Source organism: Lycorma delicatula, chromosome 13 (genome assembly GCF_047948215.1).
Source record: "Lycorma delicatula isolate Av1 chromosome 13, ASM4794821v1, whole genome shotgun sequence".
NCBI lineage: Eukaryota > Metazoa > Arthropoda > Insecta > Hemiptera > Fulgoridae > Lycorma > Lycorma delicatula.
The window spans coordinates 37280895-37308280 of NC_134467.1; the positions used below are offsets into that span (position 1 = coordinate 37280895).

General features: G+C 28.5%; 1 protein-coding gene across 1 annotated transcript in view; it reads left to right on the forward strand.

Moving 5' to 3' along the window:
• Window positions 1-27386, forward strand: part of Liprin-gamma (liprin protein kazrin) — a 316506-nt gene that overhangs the window by 230835 nt on the left and 58285 nt on the right. Inside the window, exon 15 of the mRNA XM_075381547.1 lies at window positions 48-192. Coding sequence (XP_075237662.1) covers window positions 48-192 — 145 coding nt within the window. The remainder of the gene's footprint in view (window positions 1-47; window positions 193-27386) is intronic.

Consider the following 27386-nt stretch of genomic DNA (forward strand, 5'->3'; position numbering starts at 1 on the left):
ATAGCTTAAAAAGGTACTGTTTTTGATAATTTTATTTTTATTTACAGATAGTGGCGTACATGGTGCATTAGTTGTATTAGAGCCATCATTAAGCGGTGATACGATGGCTACAGCTCTTGGTATACCACCATCTAGACATATGATCCGTAGACACTTAACTACTGAATTAGAAGCACTCGTTTTACCGGCAAGGTATGTTGTCTTCTGTCAACCTGACCAACAAGATCCACAATATCAACAACGTTCAAATAGATAGTCAGCATTAATTAATTAACACAATTAACAACCGATTAGCTTAAATTAAAAAGTATTTATGAGTTTTGATTTTTAACATTCTTATGATTTTTTTAATGATTTTTTTACATTTTATTATACAACGTCAACATACTTATCGATTTTTCTGATCTTGTCTGTTTTCTGATAATATGCCACATCTTCTGAATTTTGATAGTGTTATTTTTTTACCCAAAAATATTTAAAGGAATTATGAAAATCTTAAAAACAAAAATGTACTTTATAGGCTTTTTCTTTTATGTTTGATAATATTCCCTCCAATCAATTGCTGTTATTTGTTATATTTTTTCTACTGCTTTAGGTTATAGTTAAATTAAAATATACCAGATCTGACATCATATTTAAATATAAAAATGCTTCTGTTTCTTAAAAATAATTCTTTATTTCTCAGCCATTTAATGTCAAATATATTGAAGATTCATATTAATCCTTTGTATTGTTAAATTATTATAAATAAATCATCTAGTACAGAATATTGAGATAAAATATATGTTACTTTAATTTTTCACGAAAGAACTTTCACGGGATCCTGAATGATTGAGGATGCAGGATCTCGTGAAAGTACTTTCATGAAAAATTAAGGTAAGATATGTCTTACCTCAATAGAAAGTCTGTTTACAAAATAATCAAACTTTATTTTTTTTTAATCTTTATTATAATTTTTACAGATTAATCGGTCCTTCTCCCCTTCAAAGTACTTTTCTCCCCTATTTAAAAACTTTTCCATTGACGTTTCCACTTGGCAAAATAGTTCTGGATAGCTTTATTTGAAATGGCCTTTAAGGTTCATGACGAATTTGCTTTAAAGTCTCAAAATGATTTCCTAGCAGCACTAATTTTAATTTCTGAAATAAAATAAAAAAAATTGCAAGAAGCCTGGTCTGGCAAGTAGAGAAGTTGAGGGAGGGAGAACAGTGATCTGATTTTTGGCACAAAACTGACAAATTGACAAAGCTGAGTGTTCAGGCGCATCATCATCGTGAAGGAACCATGAGTTATCTCGCCACAGCTCTGGTCTCTTTTTGTGGATATTTTCACATAACCATTTTAAAAGCCTTGTTAGTATGCTTGGTTCACTGTTTCACCTTGAGGCAAGAATTCAAAATCCATAATTCCATTAAAATTGAAAAAAAAAATATCATCACTTTGACATAAATTGAGATTAATATGCTTTCTTCGGGCATGCCCATCCGTTGTGATGATTGAATTTTCGTCTCCCATTATGATCCTTTGCATGAATGTTTCTTCATCGGCTTGTTCAAGAAGTTGCCGACAAATTTCCATTCGATGTTCTTTCTGCTGTTCGGTTATCAAACAAGGAACTAACTTTGCTGTAACTCGATGCATGTTCAGTTTTTCAGTCGAAATGTCATAGCATGATCCAGTCAAGATGCTAACCTCTTATGCAAGTTCTCTGACAATCAGTCGGCGATTTGCACCCACCAGATTGTTGATTTTCCGAATGTGGGTGTCATCAGTTGAAGTCGTGATCGAGGTTCATCTTCAGTTGACTTAACAACCAAATTTAAATCGTGAAAACTATTTGTAACATTGCATATAATTGTTACAAATTATATGCAATCACTTTTATAATTGTTTCAAAAGTTGAAATGTTTCTGTGAAAGTTTCTCCAATTTTACGAAATATTTTACATTGTATCATTGCTCCCAAAAATTGATAGTAACACTTAAAACACATTGCACTAAAATAACAATAACATGAAAACTAAATGAGATATCAACAATCCAATAACATGGGATTACAGAGTAGGTTATACAAAAGACAATGCTACCAACCGCTTGTCACCAAATATCTTTGTTGGCACATAATTAAAAATGTTTGGTTATTTTCTGAACAGACCTCGTATTCTGTACTAGGTGATTTATTTAATCGAATTTAAATATATATACTTGTGTATATACATATATTTTGATCTTTACTTCATGCCCTTTTTAATGTACTGTTATAAATAGGTATTTGGGTTCTTATTATAATGATTTTTTTTAACCCTAATATGATTGCTGATATAGTAAAATTCGTCATACCACTTAAGGATAAAACAGGAAGTAGTTTACTATGTCAGATAAATTTGGTTAATCAATGATTGTACTGAAGTCTTTATCCAACAAATTTTTAATGTACTTAGGAAAGTTTAAATAGTGTAAGAGTATGTTATAAAATTCATAGTGAACTTTGATTTTTTTTTTTTTTCAAAATAGATGGACTGAACGAGAATGAATTTACTTATCATATGTTACGTACTTGTTACATATCTTATATAATTTCCCTGTGATTTATTTTTAAAAGTATTATATACAAGTATAAAGAGAACATTTCGGGGAATAATGTTGTTTGATTAAGATATAATTATAATTTATAAGAAATTTAATTTGATATAATGCACGGATAAAAATTTTTGCTTAGACAGTGTGCTCCTTTATTGTTACAGCATGTTTACTAATAATTACTTTATCTTGTTGCCAACTATAATTGTTTTTAGAAAAAAATAAAATGTAGTTATAAGAAAGTAAATTAATTTTATGTTGTCAATTAAGATAGTTTTCATTATAAGTCATAAAAACAAAACAGATACTTTAATTTTATTTCAGCAAAAAATTTTAAGGACTGATTTATACAGTGGGACATAGATTATCTGAATGCTGATTTTCCAGATGTTCGACAACCCAGACTTTACAGCTGCAAGGCAGTTTTAAAATACTATTGAGCTATTTAAAAAAATCCAAAATATTTTTCTAATAAAGCTTTGCTTTAACAGGAAATTTATTTACTCGTAATGGGTTTTTAATTGATTGTTTTAGCAGTTTGTATAGCACAAAACATGTAAATTTAGGCCTGTGTTAAACTAATAATAAAATTAACTTCTGAAAAAAATGAATGGAAACACGTTAATTGCTCAAGCATAAACTATATGATTAAATGATGTTTGTTTTTATTACGCTGTGCATATGCAGTAGGTAAAAAACAAATGACATCATTACTGTATTCTTTGCCTTACTCCTTTTCATCACTTTGTACAGAGTGATTATTTCATTTTCATGTCATAATGAAATTAGATATACTCATTGTAATATTCTAAGCCTATATATTAAATTTCAATACAATCATTAATATTAAAAATCCTGTATGCATAATTAATTAACTGTAGTGGAATTAACTTATGTTTCAATATCGTTACGGTTTGTTAACATCATGTCTACAGTAAAATAGAAACGACTTGTTTTATCATTGAAAGAAAAAGTAGTAATCTTAGAAAAATTAAAAAATGTGTATCTGGTAAATCAGTAACAGATTAATACAAGATGGGAACATCACATATTTTAGATATTATGAAAAATGGAACCACCGTAATGAATTATGTGTCACAGCTCAAAAAAGATGAATAAAGCATCAAATAAAGAAGTGGATCTGGTTTCTGTTGGTTTATTCAAAAGCAATTCTTGATAAGCCAATTTCTGGATCAATTCTAATAGATAAAATCATTATTTTTAATGAGAAATTAAGTACAGAAAAAATTTAAAAACAAATAGAGGGTTGCTTCAGAATTCTAAATGGTATCATGGAATTCAGATACTTGAAATTCAAGTAGACAAATTAGCAGCAAATCAATTTTTGTCAACACTTTGATGATTCTTTAGATTATGATGAACATTTTACTTATAACTTCGATGAAATGGGTATAAATTGAAAGCTCTTCCTAAGAAAACGTCCCTTAAAGAAGAATTAGTTCCGAGTTATAAAATGTCTTAAGAATATATGACATTGTTGGTTAACAATAACGCAACTGAATATCTCTGATTAAAATCGTATCACGAATCAAAAAGTACATTTTCAGTAGTTTTTTTATTAAGTAATGAATACTATTAAACATTAGAATAATATGTCTAGAACATATTTTCCAATTATCCAGATTCAGCCTTGTAAAGGTCAATCCAGATTATCGACGTTCCAGTGTAGTTACAGAGCTTTCAAATTATCAACAAAACTACATAAATCTATTATAGTAAAAATATATTTTACATTACTGTTCCCAATTATTGGGAAAAAAAAAGAATTCTACTCTAAGTAATAAATGATAAGTTTAAGATACTGATAAATGTGTTTGATGAAAGAAAAGACGATTCTATAGAGTTCAAGAAAAAATTACGTTTAGATACTAGAGAATATAGATAGATCAATTTTTTTTAAATAGTTGAAATGTAAAGTCATTACAGATGTTTCAGGTATGTTGGAGTATAACAAAAGAGATTGAGGTCACTTTGTAACAATGACATTAACATGATTTTTATCATTTAATGATTTTTGATTTGATTATAATAGTTAAAAACCATCATCAGATCATTGACTATGATTATTAGAGGATTGATTTAATTGATTAGCATAGTACACAGTAATTAGGATAAATCTTCTTTTTTTTATATACTATCAAGGTGTTCTGTCTCACTGATAATTTTTCGTAAATCTAAGTGTAAATATTGCGTGATCTAAGTGGTAAAACTAAATAAAATATGCAATAGTATTGCTGTACTAAGGGCAGTGTAATTGTTGTAGTCAACAATTAATTGTCAATCATAGGGCTCAAGTTTTTTTTTTTGTTTTTAAATTACGTGAACTACTGTGTTGATTTTAGATTGTAATAAATTCCAATTGTTTAAAGTAATACTGCGTCCAGCGTTGTTTGACTTTTTATAGTAAAACTTTCAATTTTGAGGATACTACTCCCTGAAACGTTCCAAGTGTTTAGAATCATCAGTTTGTTAAACGATACAATTTAACTTGCTTTTGAGCTCTTTCAAGAAATCAAATAAAAATTTCCTGAAGTCTCAATCATTTCAATATTTAAAATCTGTAAACTCAACAATTTTTGACTGGTTTTTTTTTTTTTTTTTTTAAGCAGAAATGAAATAATATTTTATTTGAGTGAAGGAAATATGTTATATCAACAAAAGAATAGATTCTTTCTTAGCTTTATTTGTTGTAGTTTGATAAAAATACAGTAAATTTTCCCTTCTTATAATATGGGATTCAAAACTAAATTACAATTCAATATGAAATGATTTTTAATACTGGATTGTCATCTTGAAAAAAATATATTACAATAGAAAAAGTATATTGACACAATTAAAGTAACATCATCATATTGTGCTTTATGTTTACCACTTATTTAAGTATTACATTAAATGTCCATCGATCTCTGTGGCAGAGTGGTAGCATTCTGTCTTTATTCTGGAAGTTCTGGGTTGAAATCCCAGTCAGGCATTCCATTTTCACTTGCTATGAAATTCATTATCCTAGTAACTTTTATAGGGAGTCAATCTGTTATTGCTATATGAATAAATACATTTAATAAAACTTGATTGGTCTTACCTTTGTGTCTTACAAATAGCTCTTTTTTTTTCAAATGGGCTCGAAGAATTTTTGTAGGTCTAACCATAATTTAAATGAGTATAAAAACTTAACCGTAAAAGTGGTAGTGTTAAATAAATAATAATTAAGCATGTTCAAGAAATTAACCTAAAAGTAAAAATTTACTTTTTGAGGTTTGTTAAAAATCCATGGTTAGTAGCTGTTTTTTAGTTAGTCAAAAAACAGTCAAAATTCATAACGAATTGTATTAATATTTTTAGTAAGTATTATTTTTCACTTCCAAGACAGTTTTTTAAAACCTAATTTTTTTTTTCACTAATTTTATTGGTTCTTGCCATCGTTGCATTTCTTCAGTGTTTGATAGGTTGTCATACGATGAGGTTTGTATTTCTTCTTCTTCTTTATTGTTCTAATTCCTATATTAATAGTCAATCAATCCACTTTAATATGTTACATGTTTTTTATTCCAATATTTCTCCTTACCAATCCTGTGCACCAATATTACATTTCTTCTTACCTTATCTTGTTTTTGCTGCTTGTATTCAAAATTATTACTTTTTTGACTTTTAGACATTTAGGATTTATATTTTTTGTGTTTTTTTTTATGAAAACAACACCTAACAAAATGTGTATGTTCTTCAACATTCAAAATGTAAAGATTTTCTTAGATAAATTACATTTACCCATTATTTTATTAATAACATTTTGAGTTATTATCCCATTCTTTAACATTTTCGAGGCTGCCGTCTCACTTACGTGACTACAATAAACTGTCTGCACAGACTACAGTCATGTAAACTCGTTTTAGAATTTTATTGTTTATCATCGTATTAATGCGACTAATATAATTCTTCCACGACATGTGCTGCACTATATTGGCTTTAAAAAGAACTGTGTAATGTCAAAAAGTTACAGCTAACAGCTGAAAATAGAGAGAATAAAATCGTTATTACCAACATTCTAAAAGCTTGTTAGGTAATCTTGTGATACACATGTTAATTTTTGTCTTTTATTTGTGGATTTGTTTCACTTGAAATTGTAATTGGGGTTTCAGATTTAATTTCTGTTTGTTGTTGATTATTCTTATTATAAATTGATGCAGTTTCAATACCAATAAACACAATACCTTTATAGTTAACCTTGTTCGCAGATGTGTTATTATGGTCATCAAAATGATCACTAGAATATTCAATTTCACATTCATCCACCTGATCCTTCATTTAGCAAAATTTCAATTATTTCACTTGTATTATGTAAATTCTGTGATTTGTCCACGTTAAGAGAAGTAATAAATCCTGGACATGAATGCGACGAATCTGCCATTTTTAACTTAGTCTGTGCAATAATTAGGATTTAAAGTATGTTAGTTCTAAAAAGATTAAACCTGGAATAAGTTAATCGTTGTAGCTCGCAGTAGATATTTTGATTTGTATGATATTCTAGAAATTTACTGATGTCTAGCACAACTTTCTTGATTTGTAGCCCATAGGCAACGAATTTATAAGTCTTGTCATGAATGTACCTTGTAAGTAGCTTGTTGGATTGGCATATGATATCAAGATTTGTTATATAGTATAGCCCAACAACTGAATGTTGACCAGGGACAATATTGACGAGAGCTGTTAATGTTAAAATATAATCGCTCTAGTTGGGCCTAACTATATCCCATGTGATAGGCTAGCTCTTAACCATCTGTATCACTCCAATGCACTCTAAAAAAATTAACATATTTTATATACGTTATATTAATGTTTTGTTCAAGATATGAAAAAGATGATAAGTGTATTACTAATATATACTACACAGTGTATTACTAATATATGACAAAACATACTACACAGAAATAAAGCTACATAAATTATTTTTACTCTTTCCCAACTTGTCTGTCCTATATTTCTCATAATTGAGACTATTTATAAAATTTATTTAATATATCAGGTGTGTAAATATGAAACTGATATTTTTGTATAAAAAATACACGTTTATTGTATGAAAATGATAAAAAATATTTTATTTGTCCGTTGCTAGCTGTACATTTTTCCCATCACGACAATTTATGAATCCCACACCAAAAAAACTGTTGCTCTTTTGAGGCAAACCAGTCATAGAGCCATTTTCATAAGAAGTGAAGTGCTGTCCCATTGATTCAAATAAATAGTAGTCTGACGAAGCTAAGTCTGGTGAGTAAGTCATATGCGAAAGTATTTCCCAACTGAACGCCTCAATCGTTTCCTTGACCAGTTTTGCTGTGTGTGATGGTGTATTATCATGAAGCAAAATCACTTTGTCTTGCCTTTTTTGATATTCTGGTCATTTTTCACGCAATGCATGATTCAAATCGATCATCTGTTGTCGGTTAGCGTTCAGTATTAACAGTTTCGCTAAGTTTTAGCAGCTCATAATAGATTATACCCTTCTGATCCCACCAAACACAAAGCATTGTCTTGTTTCCATAGCGATTTGGCCTTGAAGTTGATGTCAGTGGTTCGGCTGGAGTTACCCATGATTTTTTACTTTTAGGATTCTCGAAATATAACCACTTTTCACCACCTGTCAAAATTCAATGGAGAGATGACTTTCTTTTGTACCTGGCGAGCAGCATTTCACTAGTGGTTTTTCAGTTTTCTTGCTGTCTTTCATTCAGTTCATGTGGAACCCATTTTCCAATCTTATGGATCTTTCCCATGGCTTTCAAACGTATCAAGACGACTTCTGCGTTTGAGCATCATCTTCATCCAACAATGATTGCAATTCTTCAAACTTTTTCAGTGGTCTTCCACATTCTTCATTTCTCAGGTCAAAATGGCCATTTTTGAACTTTTTTAGCCACTCAAAGCGCTGTGATGAATTCATGCTCTCCATAAGCTTCGACAAGCATTCGGTGCAGCAGTTTTCTTTAAATGATAACAGAAAACCAATGCTGTCCACAAATCGTAGTTTGTAGGTACAAAACTCGACATGTTCAACGCTAATTAAAACTATTTTATTATATGAAACTTGTATTGTTGTGAGTTGAAAATCTTTGTCAGTTGTCAAAGAAAGAAAACTGCGCCAATGATGTGGTTTGAAGGTAACTACATTGACAGCTAGGGCCATCTATGGGCAAATTCCAATTTCATATTTACACACCTGGTAAAATGTAAAGTTTATTTTTAATGTAGTATTTTCTGTGGATTAACAGATAAGCAATCAAGTATAATTGTTGTTCATACTACAAGCTGTTAATCATGAATTATTAATTTATAATAATAGATATGTAATTTTTAAAATAAAATCATTAAAAAATAATAAATATATCTGTATTGGCTTCTAATTATAACTGTAGATATAATTATATATGTTTTATGTTTAATAAGGAAGAGTCTTTTCATAATTCAACATTTGTTGAATTTTTTTTGTTTTAACTATTTGACAACATTTTCTTCTCCCTAGTATATAAAACAATAGGGTGTTAAATAGATGGCAATCATCAGGAATGGCTGGTCAGTATATGCTGATACTGAAATCCATAAAGCACTGCATGTCAGTTGAGATATTAATGCACCACATTGCATGTGTAAAAGGTAAATGTGCCTATGGGTCTTACCTCAGAATGATATTTTAACACCTTGCTCAGATGCATGAACATGCAAATATCTTCTTTTGTCACTATATTATAGCCTTCAAATTAAAAGATATGTTTATTAAAATGTAAACCCATTAAAGTGGACATTTTTTTCCATGTTAAGTCTTTATTACAAGCACTTATTGATTGTTTTAACATTATAATTGGGATGCTCATTTTCATAAATATTTAGCGTAAAATAACTTTGTTAAATGAGTAATAAACAGATAAAGGTTTAAATATAATTTTAACATATATAACTATGTTTTTTATTATTGAAAATCTTGTTCCATTAACAACCTAGTTAAAATCTGTCACATTTTGATAGATGTAAGTTTTTAATAAATTTCAAAATTTTTATCTTTGTATTTCATTTGTGTGGTTTTATTCATACCATTTGCTCATAATCAAATCTCTATAAGTTCAAATTTTATTTAAAATTTATATTTGTTTTTTTTTACTTCAATCTTTTGTCTTTTACCCCAGATTTCTCAAAAACGATTAACAATACTGTTCTGGGACCTATTTTTTTGTTCTCAGTTTCTCAGGTCAGATTTCATATAAGACTACTAAATCTATTCCTTAATTTGAATTCCAGGAATTACAATCTAGCCTAATTTTACTGAAGCCCAGAAATCAGAGCAAAATCTTTTGCTAGCTGACACTTGCTAACGAAGCATTTGCAAACCTATTTTTACATGATCTTTCTTCTTCATTTTTACCAGTAGAACATGTCCTGAAAGTTTATTACATAATTCATGAATCATTCTATTTATTTTGTTTTACGTAGTATCTATACATTTTCTATGCAGTCCCCTTTCTTCTCAATAACTGCTTATCAATGCTTCAAAAGATATGCTATCTTAATGAGTTAAACACTTTTATTCAATTCTTAGATAAAACTGACACACATATGTACATTGGCTTTTATAAATATAGAATAAGAAAGTATGTTTGTATATTTGTTTGTTTTGTAAATATCTCTACAGCGGTATCACCTAACGGGTATAGTTTATGAAATTTTTTTTCTTTTCACATAACTAATATATATTCTGAATATGTGCCAAATCAGTCCATAAATATAATATTTTTTTTTAATTTCTCAACCCCAGCGCCAATTAGCTGGTCCATTTTTTGCAGAGGTATTTTTTTTCACGTAAGTAACACATATTCTGATTATGAGGCAATTCAGACCATAAATACAATTATTATTTTCTAAATTATCTCGACCCCAGTGCCATCTGGTGGGTCCAAACTAATTCAGAAACTATCGTGGGCGTGCACACAACTCATCAAAGTTCCATTGAAATCGGATGAATGGTGTAGGAACACATATGAGACAAAATAACAAACAAACATTCATTTTTTTATGTATATAAAATATGCAGAGTGATTCACAAAGAATGTAACAAACTTTCAGGATGTATTCTATTGGTGAAAATAAAGAACAAAACAAAACTCATGTAAAAATAAATTCGGAAAAGTTTCCCCAGTGAGTGTCGGCTGGCGAAAGATTTTGTCTTGTGTCGGCTTGCTTGTCTTTTCGGTGTATCTAAACGTTCTTATGCTAACAAAGCATGGACTCTTAACTTTAGTAACAACCCAGAGTCTGTTGGACTCATATCTAAACTGTATGATGCATCAGATATAATTTTCTTTTCATATGTATTCAACAAATCGTTATCAACTTTCAATCAAAGTCCAGATGTATATTGTCATATAAAATAAGCGGAAAATTTCTGAGGAAATAAGTTGATTTTTCCACATAACCTTTCCTTGGAATTTTTATAATTTATTGTTACCACACTATCTTGTTTTACCTGAAACTCCTATTTTCATTATGTCACTTATTTGTCTTTCACTTAAATTTTTTGGGTTTTTTGAGAAGATGTATTTTCCAATTGTTTGATTGCAGTTTCAACTCTGATTCAAAGTTTATAAGACACATTTCATCAATAACAGGAATGTGTGTGACTTTCTATGAAAAATATTTATTTCAATGATGTTACAGTAGCTAAGAGATTCTACTTTTATTCAGTCACCGAAGTAGCAACAGACTTAACAAGTCAAAATATTTGTTATCTGCATCAAAATTTCTTTTCTTATCGAAATACAAAATACTGGAATCTGGCAATTGATATATTTCTTTGTACATTGCCCAATAAATGTTTTTCAGAAAGTTTTTATCATAATTTTCACACTTCACATAACTATTGATACGTTCAGCTTATCAGACAAACTCAATCAGCCCAACAGAACTGAACTGTTTTCAACTTTCCACGAACTTCACGCATTGAAGTTACAATCTTGATTTATTAAGATCTTTAATGTTTAAATATCACAGTACTCATATCGCCTGTAGATATGGTTTCTAACTTTCATTAATTTAAATGACGTACACTAGAGGAATTTACAGACATGTTATGCTGATTCTTCACATTTTCAATTACAACTTTCCTCACTTTAACCTGAAATTCCAAAATTAACTTGTTTCTGTATTGTGCATTACTTATGTATCATGTTAAATATATGTCTTTATCTCCCTCAGCTAATATTTTTTTCTAATAATACAAATATACATGTACATATACATGTTAATATGAATTTTTTAATGAAAAAAGATTCATTATGACTGAAGAAATATGTACCTATGCCTGGAAAATTGAAGGTCTGTAAATAACAGGGTACATTGAAGTTTGGCATTTTGCATGTTTAATTCTTCCCACAAATAATGTTATACTATAGACTTAAACAGTTATACTTAAGTTTATTTATTTAACTTATAAAACTTCTATAAAATTGTTTTACTGTAACATAAATGTTATAAATAATTAACACGTTAAGTTCAAATAGTTTTTAAAATATATAACAAATTTTAATAAACTAAAAAATTTAATTAAAATACAGAATAAACACACCTAATAATTTTTTTTTTAATTTTTATCCAGTTATAAAAAAATCAATATAAAACTGAATCAGAGAAATTTATAAATTTAATAATTAATTTTAAATTAAATTACTTTTAAACAATCAGATCATGTGTTCTGATCTTCACGAACAGGTGTAATGGCTAGTGGTAGACCAGTTTTTATTAAATGATTGGAGTGAAACAGATATTTCATTAATCTTTTTATTGTTTTTAATATGGTTTTCTGATGAAATAGTTATTACTATAAAATGCTTTTGAGCATGTATAAACGAATTGTAAAACAGCAGTGTGAGTTTTTAATACAATAATTTTAATATTATTTTATTGGCAAAATCCTTAACCATATATATATATATATATATATATATATAGAGAGAGAGAGAGAGAGAGAGAGAGCTTCAACAAAAATTACCCATGATTAAATCATGCTCAATGCAAAGTTACCATTTTACAAGGGCTGTTCAGAAAGTCGTTGACCTCACAAAAAAAAACTGAAAAATTTTTCTAAATTTTATTTTATTTTTCAATGTACTACCCTCTGTAATTTGATACATTTTGACCAACAATTTTCAAATTTTATAATGCAATTTGTCCCACAAAATAAACTGTTGTCTTTTCTTTGATCTTATCATTTGAATTAAATCTTCATCTAGCTAGCCGTTTCTTCAGTAATCACTGGGAGGCAAGTATGGCACAATGGAGGCACTTTGAAGCATAGGTCATAGAGTTTGGCAGCAAAAACTCGTATGCAGGCGCATTATCATGGTGAAAGCATTTTCATTTTGGCCAGACATGGTTGTTCATGCTATTTAGCATTCGTCAATCAGTCCAGTATTGAAGTGTAATATTCTTAATTGATTTTTCTGCCTTTTTTCAAATAGTCTATGAGCACTATATTACCACTAGTATCCCAAAAAACTGTAGCCGTGACATTTCTTGCAGATGAAACCATTTTTACTTTCTTTGGCATACTTTCACCTTCTCCCAACCAATATTGCTTATGTTATGGTGAACCCATGTTTAATATACTGTTATAAAACGTTGAACAAACTAAGCAAAATTGCATTAAATTAAGTTTTAAATATCCTCAAAGTGTTCAGTCAAATTCGTTTTTGGTTATCCATTAACAAACACAACATCCATCAAGTGGGAAGCATCTCTTACCCAAAAAATCCAAAAATATGGTGATATATATCTTACCCAAAAATATGGTGGAGACAGTCTGTCAAGAGGTTTGCAATGTAAGCAAGCACATGTACCTTCATTTAATTTATCATAGTGGATTTTTGTGATAACTTCATTGGTCGAAATGATTTTTGGGTCTCTTAACTTTCATCAATTTGAATCGATTTACAACCAATTATAAATTTAGCAGTCCATGTTTTGTCATCAAAAATGTACAGAAAAATCCTTTAATGAGGAATAACTATTTTTGTATTCCTGTCAAGTTTAAACCTTTTAAAACGAAGTACGTTATGATTTTATGAGCTCAAATTTAAATTTTATTCATTTTTCAGAAAATTTCAAAACCTGTTTCCTTTATTCGATTATCGCAACCAACTAAAAATGCCTGTCTGAAACTTTGCAGAATGTCATCTAAACGATCTTATTTAACAAATATTGTAGTCATTTGGTCTTACTTGCAAAATCTCTGTGCCAGGCTGAGAATTTTCTGAATGACCCTTTTGATGAAAAACACTTTTCAAAACCGTGGAGTCATCATTCAATTATAACAGTTCTATGACAACCATTGAAGAATTCATACCTTTGTTATATGTTAAAACTGGTAATTGTCATAATCAGTTATCAATTTTAACATATATTGAAGGTGATATCTTATGTATCATTTTTATAAATGATAATGAACCTATGAATTCAAAAAACATCTTTATAAGATCTATTAAGGTTGCATTGTGTTTACTTTAGTGTGTTTTCAGGTGATTTTTTTTTTGTAGTAATTAATTACAACTTATTGAACATAATTAATAAAATTATTGGTCATTAAACATTTACTTGTGACTAAAAATAAGGTGTACGTTTAAATTATTTTTTAGATTTATTTTATACTTACTGACCCGGCAATGAACACAAATGAAATTTTGATAAAACATTAAAAAACTGGACATTACAGAATTTCACAAAATTTAACCTTTCCCTTCTTCTCTTCTTCCCTTTTTCCATTTTTCGCAAAAATATTTCTTTTCACATAAGTAATATAAATTCTGAGTATGAGCCAAATCGAACCGTAAATGCAGTTTTTCTAAATATCTCAACCCCAGTTCAATCTAAAGGGTCCATTTTTTACAAAAATATCCTTTTCACAGAACTAATATATATTCTGAATATGAGCAAAATCGGAATATAAATACAATTTTTCAAAATATCTCGACCCCCAGCACCACCTAGCGGAGCCAAACTAATTCAGAAACCTTCTCGGGCATGCGAACAACAATTCACCAAAGTTTCATTGCAATTGGTTGAATGATATAGGAATGCATATGGGACAAACAAACATTCATTTTTTATATATATATATATATATATATATATATATATATATATATATATGTATGTATATAAATATGAAATTTATAGGGAAAAAACACATTTATAAAAATAAATTTTCAGTTACGAACAGAATTTATTTATTTCAAAAATGAAATAACTAATTGTTAAAAAAAATAATAATAATGACTGAACAATTATTTGTTAATCTATAGGAGAAATATATATAAAAATGTACAACTTGTAGAAAAAATTAACTAGACACAAACTGCATTATTAAAAGAAATTTATTGGCCCCTACCAAAGTCAATTGAAAGAGAGATATTTTTTGACCATATCACTTTGGTTATAGGTATAGCATGGTAACCGTATCATCAGCATACATGTGGACATAGCATCAAACATGTTAAAAATAATTTTTTTAATTTCTGTAGATTTTCCAGAATTTTCTATCTCTGATGAAGTCTAGAAAAAACTATCATATTTAACGTGTTTTTATCCATTATCTTCCTCTTTTTTTTATAGTACTCATAGTATTACATTGTTTATCAACATTTTTCCTTTTAGAATAATTAAATGATCAGCATGTAAATAATTATAACATGTATTTTATATAAATGAATACAAAATATCAACTAATTCTGAGTATATTGACTATAACTGCTTATTGCTTTAAGGATTCTCATTTACATTATTATAAAGTAAATTTTGATGAAGTATCTTCATAAAAGTCAGTCTTTATACACATTTTATTACATTATAAAAGAAATTCAAAACATTGATTTGTGTATTACTTGACAAAGCAAACTAAATAAGGGAGCAGCTTATGTTTAAGTTGTTTTAGAAAGAATTTTTTTTTCCTATTTCTAATGTTTATTTTGCAATCTGGTTAACTTGTGTACAATAAACAACCCTTATAGACCAGTGAAATGAAAATGATAGGTACATAAGATGTAGTGGTTTATAGACTTAACCTGACCATTTTTGAGATTTGGTAGTTAATTGAACCCCAATCATCAAATTACACCAGTGTTTATTGTCTAATATTCAGTTACATATTTTTTTTTTTTTTGTCTTCAATCATTTGACTGATTTGATGCAGCCCTCCAAGATTCTGTATTTAGTACTAGTCGTTTCATTTCGGTATACCCCTACATCCTACATCCCTAACAATTTGTTTTACATCTTCCAAACGTTGCCTGCCTGCACAATTTTTTCCTTCTACCTGTCCCTCCAATATTAAAGCGATTATTCCAGGATGCCTTAATATGTGGCCTATAAGTCTGTCTCTTCTTTTAATTATATTTTTCCAAATGCTTCTTTCATCATCAATCTGCCGCAACATCTCTTCATTTGTCACTTCATGGTGCGCAGTAGTGTTACATAATATGTGTTTCTTAGTAAGGGAAACAAAAAAGAAAAAAGGTGTTTATATAGCCTGTATATATATCCCTCCTCCCATTTTATGGGAGAAAATGTAGGGAATAAACCTCAACCTATATTCTTGGAAGTTTGGTATTAATAAATAAAATGCTTTTTTACTTATGACACTCATTTTTTATTTAATTTTTTTGGATGATTAATAATACAAAGCTCTATTAATATTTTTTTATATAAATATACTAATATTTAATATATATTATATATTATATATTTACAGTATTTTTTACACATTATTTAACATCTGGCAACAGAAGACTGCTTTACAGCTTTATCTATCCCAATAATTTTTTTTTTATAAAATAATACAAAATATTTTTTTTTATTTTAAGATATAAAATCTAATTTAGCCTGATTTTTTTCTTGCTTGATAAATTAATTCACTGCAGAAGCTTGTACATGGGAATATGGAAATTGAATTTTTGTAGTGCATGAAAAAGTAGTTTTGGCTGGGATTCGAACCCAGGATTTCTAAATGAAAGGCCAAGCCACTATCACTCAGTCTCATCGATTGGCAATATTTTTATAAATTCATTAAATAAAACTGAAATAAGACAATAACCAATCCAAATTTTCATTATCATTAGGCTGGAGTATGATCTATTATTACTAAGGAGTTTATTTAAATACAAGATTATGTAAACTGTAGCTTGTAAGATGAAATTTAAATTATTTTTAAAAAATAATAAAACATTATAACAACCACACAAAGAAAAAGTTAATGTATATGCATATAATAGCTGAATATGGTTGTTTCTTTCCAAGATCCAAGAATGCTATGACAAGGCCATTCAATTCGCTGCCGTGTAAAAGAGAATGATATCACGTGCTATTGGAATAAAGTTTCTACGTGACAAATTACCAAATGCAAAGCCAAGTAAATTAAATTACTGTATTTGCTCAAATATACATTGAACCCAAACACAAGTTGACCCCCATTTTTTAATTTAATTTTCAGGAAAAAAGTTTGTAGAAATTTTTTTCCATCAAATAAAATTTTACCACCGATAAGAAATTAATTTTGAAATTTATTATATATAATAAAAGAATTCTATATTATTATTCTTGTTATACTTTTATATTTGTATAAGTATAAACTGTAATAAGTCCTCCATCATGAATATAGAAACGAAAATAAACTACGAAATAACTTAAAAGCCCTGTCGAATCAAATGTAAGTCAGCCCCACATACAGGTCGACCTTACCATTTTATGGAAAAAATGTAAAAAAAAACCTCGACCTATATTCTGGGAAGTACGGTATTAATAAATAAAATGTATTTTTACATACGGCGTACTATGTTAATTTTTATTTAATTCTTTTGGATGATTACTAGATTGTAAATCTGGCAAAAATCAGTATACTTTATGTAATACACTGATTTTAAAGCTAATATAATAATAGTTTCAACAGTCTGAAATAGAATATTTTTTTGTTATACTGTTAATAAGCATTAGTATTCTTAACCTCAGCATTGCGTGGAACAATTTTAGCAATGACTAGTTACATCTTTTCCTGAAATCATTTAATACACTGATGTAAATGTCTGTTGAGGCATTTGCATCAGTGGCAAAACTCCAATGACTGTGATGTGTTATCAGATTTAGAGGGTTTAAAAGACAATCTCTGGTAAACCTTATCAAGATTAAGAAAGGAAGGGGTGATGTGGTGATCGAAATCGTTATGTCTTTTCCTACTTTGATAGGGGGTGATCCCCTCCCTCTGGTGTATTATCCAGTATTTCTCTTCGTTTCTCATAAAATTTACAAAATAGTAACAGAATTTCTTTTTTATTCTTCTGTATTTTTTCAGGAACACCTTTCTTCATTATATTATTTACTCAGTAAATCTTAAACATTCTTCTTACAGGCTCACATCTCAAAAGTTTCTGATTGCCTCATTAATCCTTCATAGACCGTACAAGCTTCCATCTCACACACAAGTACAAAAAAGAAGCATTTTTTTACTAGTATCCGTAATTCTATTTACGTTCTCTACTTCAGAGATTATTTTTAATCTTTGTAAATTTTGTACTGTTATTCCTTCTTCTGTACACCTGATTTTGATGTATGGTTTACGTTGAAATTTTTGAAAATGTTCCACTTATTTAAATCTACTGTTACCCAGAATAGACCAGAACACCGTTCCAGTACTGATTTTTGAGAGATATAAAAAATTGTCCTTTTTACATAAAATTTGTTTCAACTTTTAACTCTGGCATATTTTATTTTAATATTAGGTATTTATTGTAATCATATTTCTTAATGAAAGATATTATCACTTTGTTAAATGACATGGGACAAAGGACACTGCTAATGCCTAAACATATGTAAGAAAACAGTGACAAAATAAGTCACTAAAATTCTAATGCAAAAAAAGAAAATTAAACATTTGAAATGAAAAAATATAACTTTTGCTTCTTAACAATTTTGATCATCAAAATTAATGTGTGCATTTTTCATAATATTTTCATGTAACCGTGCCACTTGTGACTATGGACTTTATTCTTGCAATTTACTATAAAAAAAAATTGATTGTTCTTTTCCTGGGAAATTTGTGAGTGCACCCTGATGTTTGTCTTTTTCTAAATTCATTCTAAGCTGTAATTCTCACATTTGAATGATGTCTATAACCAACTGTAAGCATAATGTAGTTTTTATGTACATTGTATCATCAGCATATCATATGTTAATAATATTTCATTCATTTGTTACAATATCTTTGCGTGTTTCAATATTTTTATAAATAAATATTGAAACAGAATTGGTGATAATACATATCACTGATGACCTCTCCTCTCAATGTTTGATTTCATCCATAACAGAACTTAACATTCTAACAACAGCCCTTTTACTCTGTTATGTAGATATAGAAATGGAATATATATGATAAATATTTGAATTTAAAAAAAAATTCCATAGTAGTCATTCAGTTGTTTGTAACAAAGATTTTAAACCAATAACATCAGTTATTTTGATTTGACATGTAAACAAGTTTTGTTATTCAAAATGCTGGTTATCAGTTGGCTTTGTCAAGTAATACTTAGTTACTTAAATCAGTCTTTTTTACATATTTTTTTTATTACAAAAAATTATTTATATAAATTTAGTACAGAAATTGTTACAATTTTGAAATTATTATATTTAATTACAGTGTATTAAAAATAAAATAGATTTTTTTATAATATTATATTATAATAGACTATATGCTTCTAGATAAAAGAAAATTTAATTCATTGTTATATTTTTCAATATAATTATTATTAAAATATATATATATAAATATTTGCTATTTATATGTAATGTGATGTATATAAATATCGTAGTAACATTTTTTGATCTCTGTGTATATATATATATATATCTTTAATTTTATGTAAGTCTTCCAAAATATGTTATCAAATAATTCCTTATTTTGGAATTAATTTAAAGGATTTTCTTATCAATTTTATTGTTTAATAATTAAAAGTTATATATATATATATTTACAATAGATTTTAATTATAGAAGCTTAATTTTGACGTTAATATTTTTTTAAATTTAATTATCATTTATTATTTGATTATAATCTATTTGAAAATAATTGGCAAGTGAAGGTTATATTCTGTTGTTCCTTCCATGTTTATGTACTCTTTTCTTTTTTAATACTTCACTTTCTTTATAATAATGAATTAATATTTCTTTTTATATATTTTATATATTTATAAGTACACACAGTTTCAATTGAACTGACAATATATATTAATATATGTCATGAAAGATTTGTAAAACTTAATAGCAAATTGCAGCTACGTAATACGTTGCAACCAGATAGAATTAAGAGAAGAAAACTACTGTGCCATCGTAAAATAGTTTCAAATTTATATCTCATCCATGCATTTCCATCATTTTATTTCAGTTTTGAATTGTTACAGTCAAATTTTTGTTCAATGATGACGATTCCATTGATATAGAATTTATCACAAAATACCCAATAGCTGGATGCGCTTCTTTTGAAAAATTATGGGCGATTTAAATATCATCTATCTGAACAATCCTCAGCAGAATGATAAATAAATTTAGATAAATGATGGGTTAAAATATTTAATTTCACACCAATAAAAAGAAGATGGATAACGTCGCCCAAGTATTTTTTTACACAGAAAATATTTATGATTTAATGGAGTATTTACATTTTTTTTTTACATCTATTGTTGAGTTACATATACCTAGTAAACTGGAAAGAATAAGTATAACCCCTTTCATCCAGATTAGATGATTCGACCGTGGTCTAGAAAATGAAAGTTCAGATAATCTAGAAATATCATACTATTGAAATTATAACTGTAAAGTTTAAAATTATTTTATTTATAATTGTTTTTAATGTATATCACTAATTATATCACTTTTAAAAAAAATTGGTCCATATAACAGGAAGTTCTTCTGCATTACTGCTGCACATCTCTCTAACACACATATACACACACACACACACACACACACACACACACACAGCTTTAAACAAGGCAAGTCCAATGTGGTATTATGGCTACAACAGCTTACATTTGTATGTAAACACATCCATTTAACTGACAGGTTTTTATAATTTAAATTGTTGGCACTTTTATCAGATCCCAGTCTCACTGATTATAGTTTAAATACCCAATTTATTTCTTTTTAATAATGAGGAATGCTGTTTAAAGATTAAATCCCTCCAATCATTAGAGTAAGTTTCCTTATAGTTGGTTCTGTGTCTTTATGCATGAAGGTAGTTTATATCTGTAAAAAATAATCAGGCGTTTTTTGGGAATATAACATTCACTCTTATATCTGCCACCAGAAATAATGTAGAGTGAATGTTGCCTGAAACTTTCCTCTATTGGCTCACATAAAGGCGAGCTCTAATCGGTCGATTACATTTTATTAGGAATTTTAAAGACAGAATTTAGTTTGTTGTATTTGTTATAGTCAAAGGCCGATTTTTACATTTATTCTTTTCATTTTATACCAGGAGATCTATGAAATAAAAAAACATTATCGATTCAACAATAAAACATGTGAAATTAAGTCAAAAAAACACATTGTCAGTTAAGTATTTAATGACAAAGCCGATTGTCTGATGAGTTTTCAACTTTGACTGGTCGATTTGGTCGCTCCTAGGATTGCCTAAAAGCATTTTAGCCAAAGGCCGAAAGAGAGTGTTTTCAGCTTTGACTACGAAGCTTAGTCAATATGCAGGTTTGACTAGTCAAACCTAGGAATGACTGTAAATCGGCCTTTGACTGTAACATATATATATATATATATATATATATATATATATATATATAGGTTAAGCTTAACAAATTTGCTTAAGTAAAGTTTTTTCTAAATCTAAAACCCTCCTTCAATAAAGAATAAAATAAGAAAAGCAAAATTTTCAAAAAATAACTAATTTGAGGTCTAGGGTCTATAATTTAAAAAAATTGTACAAATTTCTTGATAGCTTTATGTATGAAGCTATCAAAAAACGTTGAAAAATATTTAAACCAAAGAAATATAAGTTAAAAAACAAAAATATATCTTTCAATTTTAAGAGGAGGGGTTGATTTTTTGAGAGAAAAATTTTTTGTATTATTTATATATGCGTTGTACTTAACAATTTTTTTTAATTTTTTCTTTAAAATACCTCAGAAAAAACTAAAATTGTTTTTTTTATGATATGCCCCTATCCCCTAAACAAATTTTGAATAAAAACTAATATGGTCACTGCGTTATTTATTGAAATATTTGAGCCAAATTTGAAGAAAATCTGTTCGGTTGGTCAATCCTGAGATAAGGTCAAAAGTAGTGCAACATATACATACACAATTATATTTTTTTGATCTGGTTGAAACTAATTGGACCAAAAAATGTAAAGATTGCAAAAAACCTTTTTGATATGATCACCATACTTTACTCTTTAATATAACTATTGTAGCTAAATTCAACAGGAAAGTAAAAATTATTTAAAGGAACAGTGTAAACCAGTTAGGATTATTTTTTTTGTTATTATTGTTCAATTATCTCGACAATAAAATATTTTACCTGTCAAATTAAAATCTAGATTGTTTATTAATTTAAAAAATGGTTATATCTGTTGAAATTATAATTTAAAAGTACAGTATTTGAAATATGTTTTATATTAAACATTTAAACTAAGAGTAAAGATCATTTGTTTGTATGGAGTAACAAATTTTTGGAAAATATAAAGTTTAAATAAATAATTAATAATATGAAGCTGTTTGTAATCATTGATAAGCAAAATAGAAAATCAAAAATCAATATTGGTTAGATAGAAAAGTAAGGAAAAAGAATGAACCTTCATTTGCCAATTGATTTTTAATATAATACTACATAAATAAGAATAGCATGTAAATATGTTTTTTACATACACAGATGGTCTAAAAGTCATCCAAAAAATAATAAAATAATTAAAATACGTTTATTATTATATTTTCTTTTACAGTTCTTTAAAAACTTTTTAGAATGGAATTTTTCTAATAATTGTTGAAAATCTCTACCCCCATACTTCTATGGTGTCATGAGGTATGCTCCAATAGAATAAAGTTCAACAAATTTTTATTTTATTTTTCTACATAATCACTATTGATTTCTAACAATTTCTAGTATCTAAGAATAATCTTTTTACCAAACACCCTGATCATAAAATTCTGCTGACTGAGATTTCAGCCAGTTTAATTCAGCTCTGTCTTAGATATCTCATGACTCAGACTGATGCATCCGTTTGTGTTCGCTGTGACTGCAAAGTAATTGTACACCACATCCTTGTGGATTGTGTCTGTTATGCGGGTTGCATTGAAAGTTTAAACTAGGAGTTAACTTCCAAAATATCTTAGGAAATAGTGAGATGATTTTATCAAATGAATTATGATTTCTTTTAGGGCTGTCCGTTTTTATTCAAATATTATATTTTTACTATAGTATGTTTCATTTCACCTATTCATGCCTTTTGGCATATGGCAAATGGTAATTTTATTGTTTTAATTTAGATTATTAATGTAATATTTCACTTTGGTTTTGTTTCATTTTTAACATACGTCACACATAGGTTTTTCTATTTATTGAGTTTTGGATTATTGAGTTTTAGTTTTTAAGTTAATTTGTAATATTTATTTGTTTACTTTATAAATATTGTGTTCAGGCAATGACAGATGATACTTCATTGTGCGCCCAGAAAAAAAAAACTTGTACTGTTTCCAACACATCACTGTCCTCACAAACCATTGAAAACCTAGCCATTTTTTTTTTTTTAAAGAAAGACGAGATAATCAAGAGATTCAAGGTCTGGGCTGTACGGGAAGTTCCTATTCGTATTGATGAATATTCTTGACAGAACAGGCAATAGTGTGTGTGTGTTATTGTAAATAAACAGTTCTGACAATATCATCCCATATTATCACTTCTGAACTATACAATCACTTCTATACAATTTAATTTTGTAATTTTTTCACACTAGATCTATACAGTAATTGTTGTTCCTTATTCAGTGAAATCCACCATTAGGTCACCTTTTTTTATCCCAAAAAAGGTCTGGGATGATCTCAGGTTGACTGGGTTTGATTAAATTTATTTGGATTTGGTAAACTTGAATAATCCCATTCTATAGAATTGTTGTTTGAACTAAATATTGATTTACAAAATCCACATCTCATTGCTAGTTATGAGATAAAAATTTCTCCCTCTCTCTTTTTCTCTTACTAACCCAAAAATTATATCATCCATTAATTTTTTTTTTGTATCAGCATTTCCAGGATCCATTTTGCACACAGTTTTTCAGAATAATTCTCTACTCTGTACTCCATTAAGTGTGTGGAAATTCCAATGTAAGAATAGTAATTATAAAGCCTCAGTTTTTTTAATTTTTGCTACGGTCCTCATGTAACTTACGACATTACTGCCTAACTTTTTCTTCATTCATTATGGTTCATAAATTTCAGACAATTCACGATAATTTTCAAAAATATTAACTTACATGGAGAATCAAATCACATTTAGAATTTCACAACTGGCATGTTGTTTATTATCACTTCCGTCATTAATCGCTTTCAACAGACTGTTGATAATGTGCCTGATAGCTACCTAATGAAATGGTTGAAGCTTCTGCATATGAAATATGATTCATTCTTGCCAACCACTATTTATTTAACTACTGGCTCTTTTGAAATATGCTTGTATAAAAACAATTATTTAGATATATAAGGATTCGAATCTACACTTCTAAATTCAGTTATCCTTTGCAGTCATATAACTGCTGAAATTTAAATTATCTATATCTATACTATTATATAAAGAGAAAGAGAATTTTTGTTTGTTCTGGATAAAAAAGAAAAACTACTCAGATTTTCAGCATACATTCGTATTATACTATAGAAAGTTTTAAGCCACAAACTGAGGCCTTAGCTCCCTTGAAGGTTAAAATATTTAAATTATTCATTATTACTTCATCTCCAAGGAGTGTGAAGTTGTAAATTAATGATATTCATTAAGGAAAAAAAAGATTAATCCGTTTACTTCATTTTTATATTTCTGCCTTCATGGCGAAGAAATAAGTTATGAATTTTTCATCACCATCAAAGGTGTGTGTACTTTAGTTACCATAACTACTATTATTCTGTTTTTTGTAATTTAGTTTCTTTTTCAGGTTTCTATAAAGCTGGAATACTTTAATTGTTATTTATCAGTATTATTCTTACAATCGTGAGGTTAATGAACAGTGCGGTAGCCCGGGGGTGGAGCCCTCTGTAGTTAGAAATGGTGACCAAAACGAGTTCAGTGACCCCAGGGTAGGTCCTGTGGCCCAAGGAGCTCTGGGGTTCACCGACTTAAGCCTTGAGGGTCGAGGTTCTGGCTAGACGGACTGGCTAGTTTAATAATAATTCAAATACTTAATAATAAACTATTGAAATATCATGCAGTAATTAATTACTAATTTTATTTACTTCTAAGTTCGTGAAATATACTGATTTGTATTACGTCATAATTTCAGCATTGTTTTGCTATTAAAATTGTTTTAAGAATTCTTATCCATAAATATAGTTGATATAAAAAAACATTTGAATCTTCTACCTCACCCTTGTTGCTACTGTGCAAGTTCCGGGAAATTTATTTTAAAGAAATAATTTCTGTATCTGTGTATAAGAATTCATTTGCTGATAATTTTCAAAAATAAAAACTCATTTTACATCTTTACACAATAAATATTTCATTATATAAGTACGACTTAATGTTTTAATTGTAAAAAATGGATGCCACATTAAAAAAAAAATATTCAATGTTATTAATTATATTACAATAATTTCCCTCTTCATGTATATGTTTTAAAGACATATGTACCATGTATGTCTCTTCATACATATGTCTTTACTAAGAGGTGTTATACAATATAATAATAAAGTAAAAGGATTAATCTTTTTTTCCTTAATGAATATCTTTAATTTATAACTTCATCCTCCTTGGAGGTGAAGAAATAATGAGTATTTTAAATATTTTTACCTTAAAGGCCTTAGTTTGTGGCTTAAAACCTTCCATGGTATAATACGAATCTATCTTGAAAATTTGAAAGCAATCGATTAGTTGGTTTTTCAAGATGATATATATTTAAAAACCTTCTCAGTTGTGGCAAGAAACAGTAAAAATTTGGTTTTCATTTCCGGTGTGAATTTTAGATCATCTGTTATTATTTTTTCTTGTATTATATAAAAAATATGCTCTAATGCTCTTAAAAGAGTGTCAATTTAGGTGTGGACAGCACTTTTCAGATTTTTTTCCTAATATTTCTGTATAAATTTATGGCATAAAATTGTAAAAATTCCTTTACTTCAAATAACAGTTTATAACATACACATCCAGTGATATTCGTACAATACTACGTAAATGTAGTGGTTTCAGTGAGTCTGTTACTTTTTCGCGCAAATATTCAACTGATTGAGCTGAAATTTTTCATGAATATAGTTTTATACCGGATAGAAAAAAAAGACAATTCCTGTTACGAAATGTTTAAACATTTCAAGGTGGTGTCTGTTTTATAGGCTTGCGGTAACAACCAGATTATGTTCCTTGCTGATATCCAACTTTACTGTGGTGAAACCATTGATCAAATTGAATTCGGAGACTACTTACTGTATTTGAAATTAAATTTTGCACAAAAAGGTCTTTTTCTATATCTATTTTGGTTATTGTGAAAAGTAGCCTTAAAGGTGTGGCGATGTACAGCACAATGGCTCAATCAACACAGTCATTACCACCGTTACTGTGTGTGGGATGTAATGCACCTCGACTCTTTGCACCTTCCTCTAGCTACTTGACAGTTCTCAAGTTGACTTTAAGTTCTTTGCTGACCAAACTATTGCTCTGAAGAAATTACAATACACTGTTAGTTTATATAAATTGCTTTAATCGTTATTTATTAGTATTATTCTCAAGCTTGAGGATATTGCTGGTCAGGGGAGAGTCCCCTGACTGGCTATTATTTAATAAATTAAAGTGATTTATTTATAGCAGATGCCTTGGTTAAAAACATTGAAAGGGAAAGTAATATTTCCATGGTGACTGGTGGGGAAAAATGGATTTTTCAAGGTAGCAGAGGTTTTGGCTGTGGTCACATGACCAAAAAATATTAGTTTTATCAGTTATTGATGACATACTTTCATTTCCATACATTTATTGTAAAATGTGCATTTTCCCTTCTGTGCTAGCATAAATTTTTTTTTGTCTTCAGTCATTTGACTGGTTTGATGTAGCTCTCCAAGATTCCCTATCTAGTGCTAGTCTTTTCATTTCGGTATACCCCTTGCATCCTACATTCCTAACAATTTGTTCTACATATTACAAACATTGCCTGCCTGCACAATTTTTTCCTTCAAAGCGACTATTCCAGGATGCCTTAATATGTGACCTAGAAGTCTGTCTCTTCTTTTAGCTATATTTTTCCAAATGCTTCTTTCTTCATCTATTTGCTGCAACACCTCTTCATTTGTCATTTTATCCACCCATCTGATTTTTAACATTCTCCTATAGCACCGCATTTCAAAAGCTTCTAATCTTTTCTTCTCAGATACTCCGATTGTCCAAGCTTCACTTCCATATAAAGCGACGCTCCAAACATATACTTTCAAAAATCTTTTCCTGACATTTAAATTAATTTTTGATGTAACAAATTATATTTCTGACTGAAGGCTTGTTTCACCTGTGCTATTCGGCATTTTATAT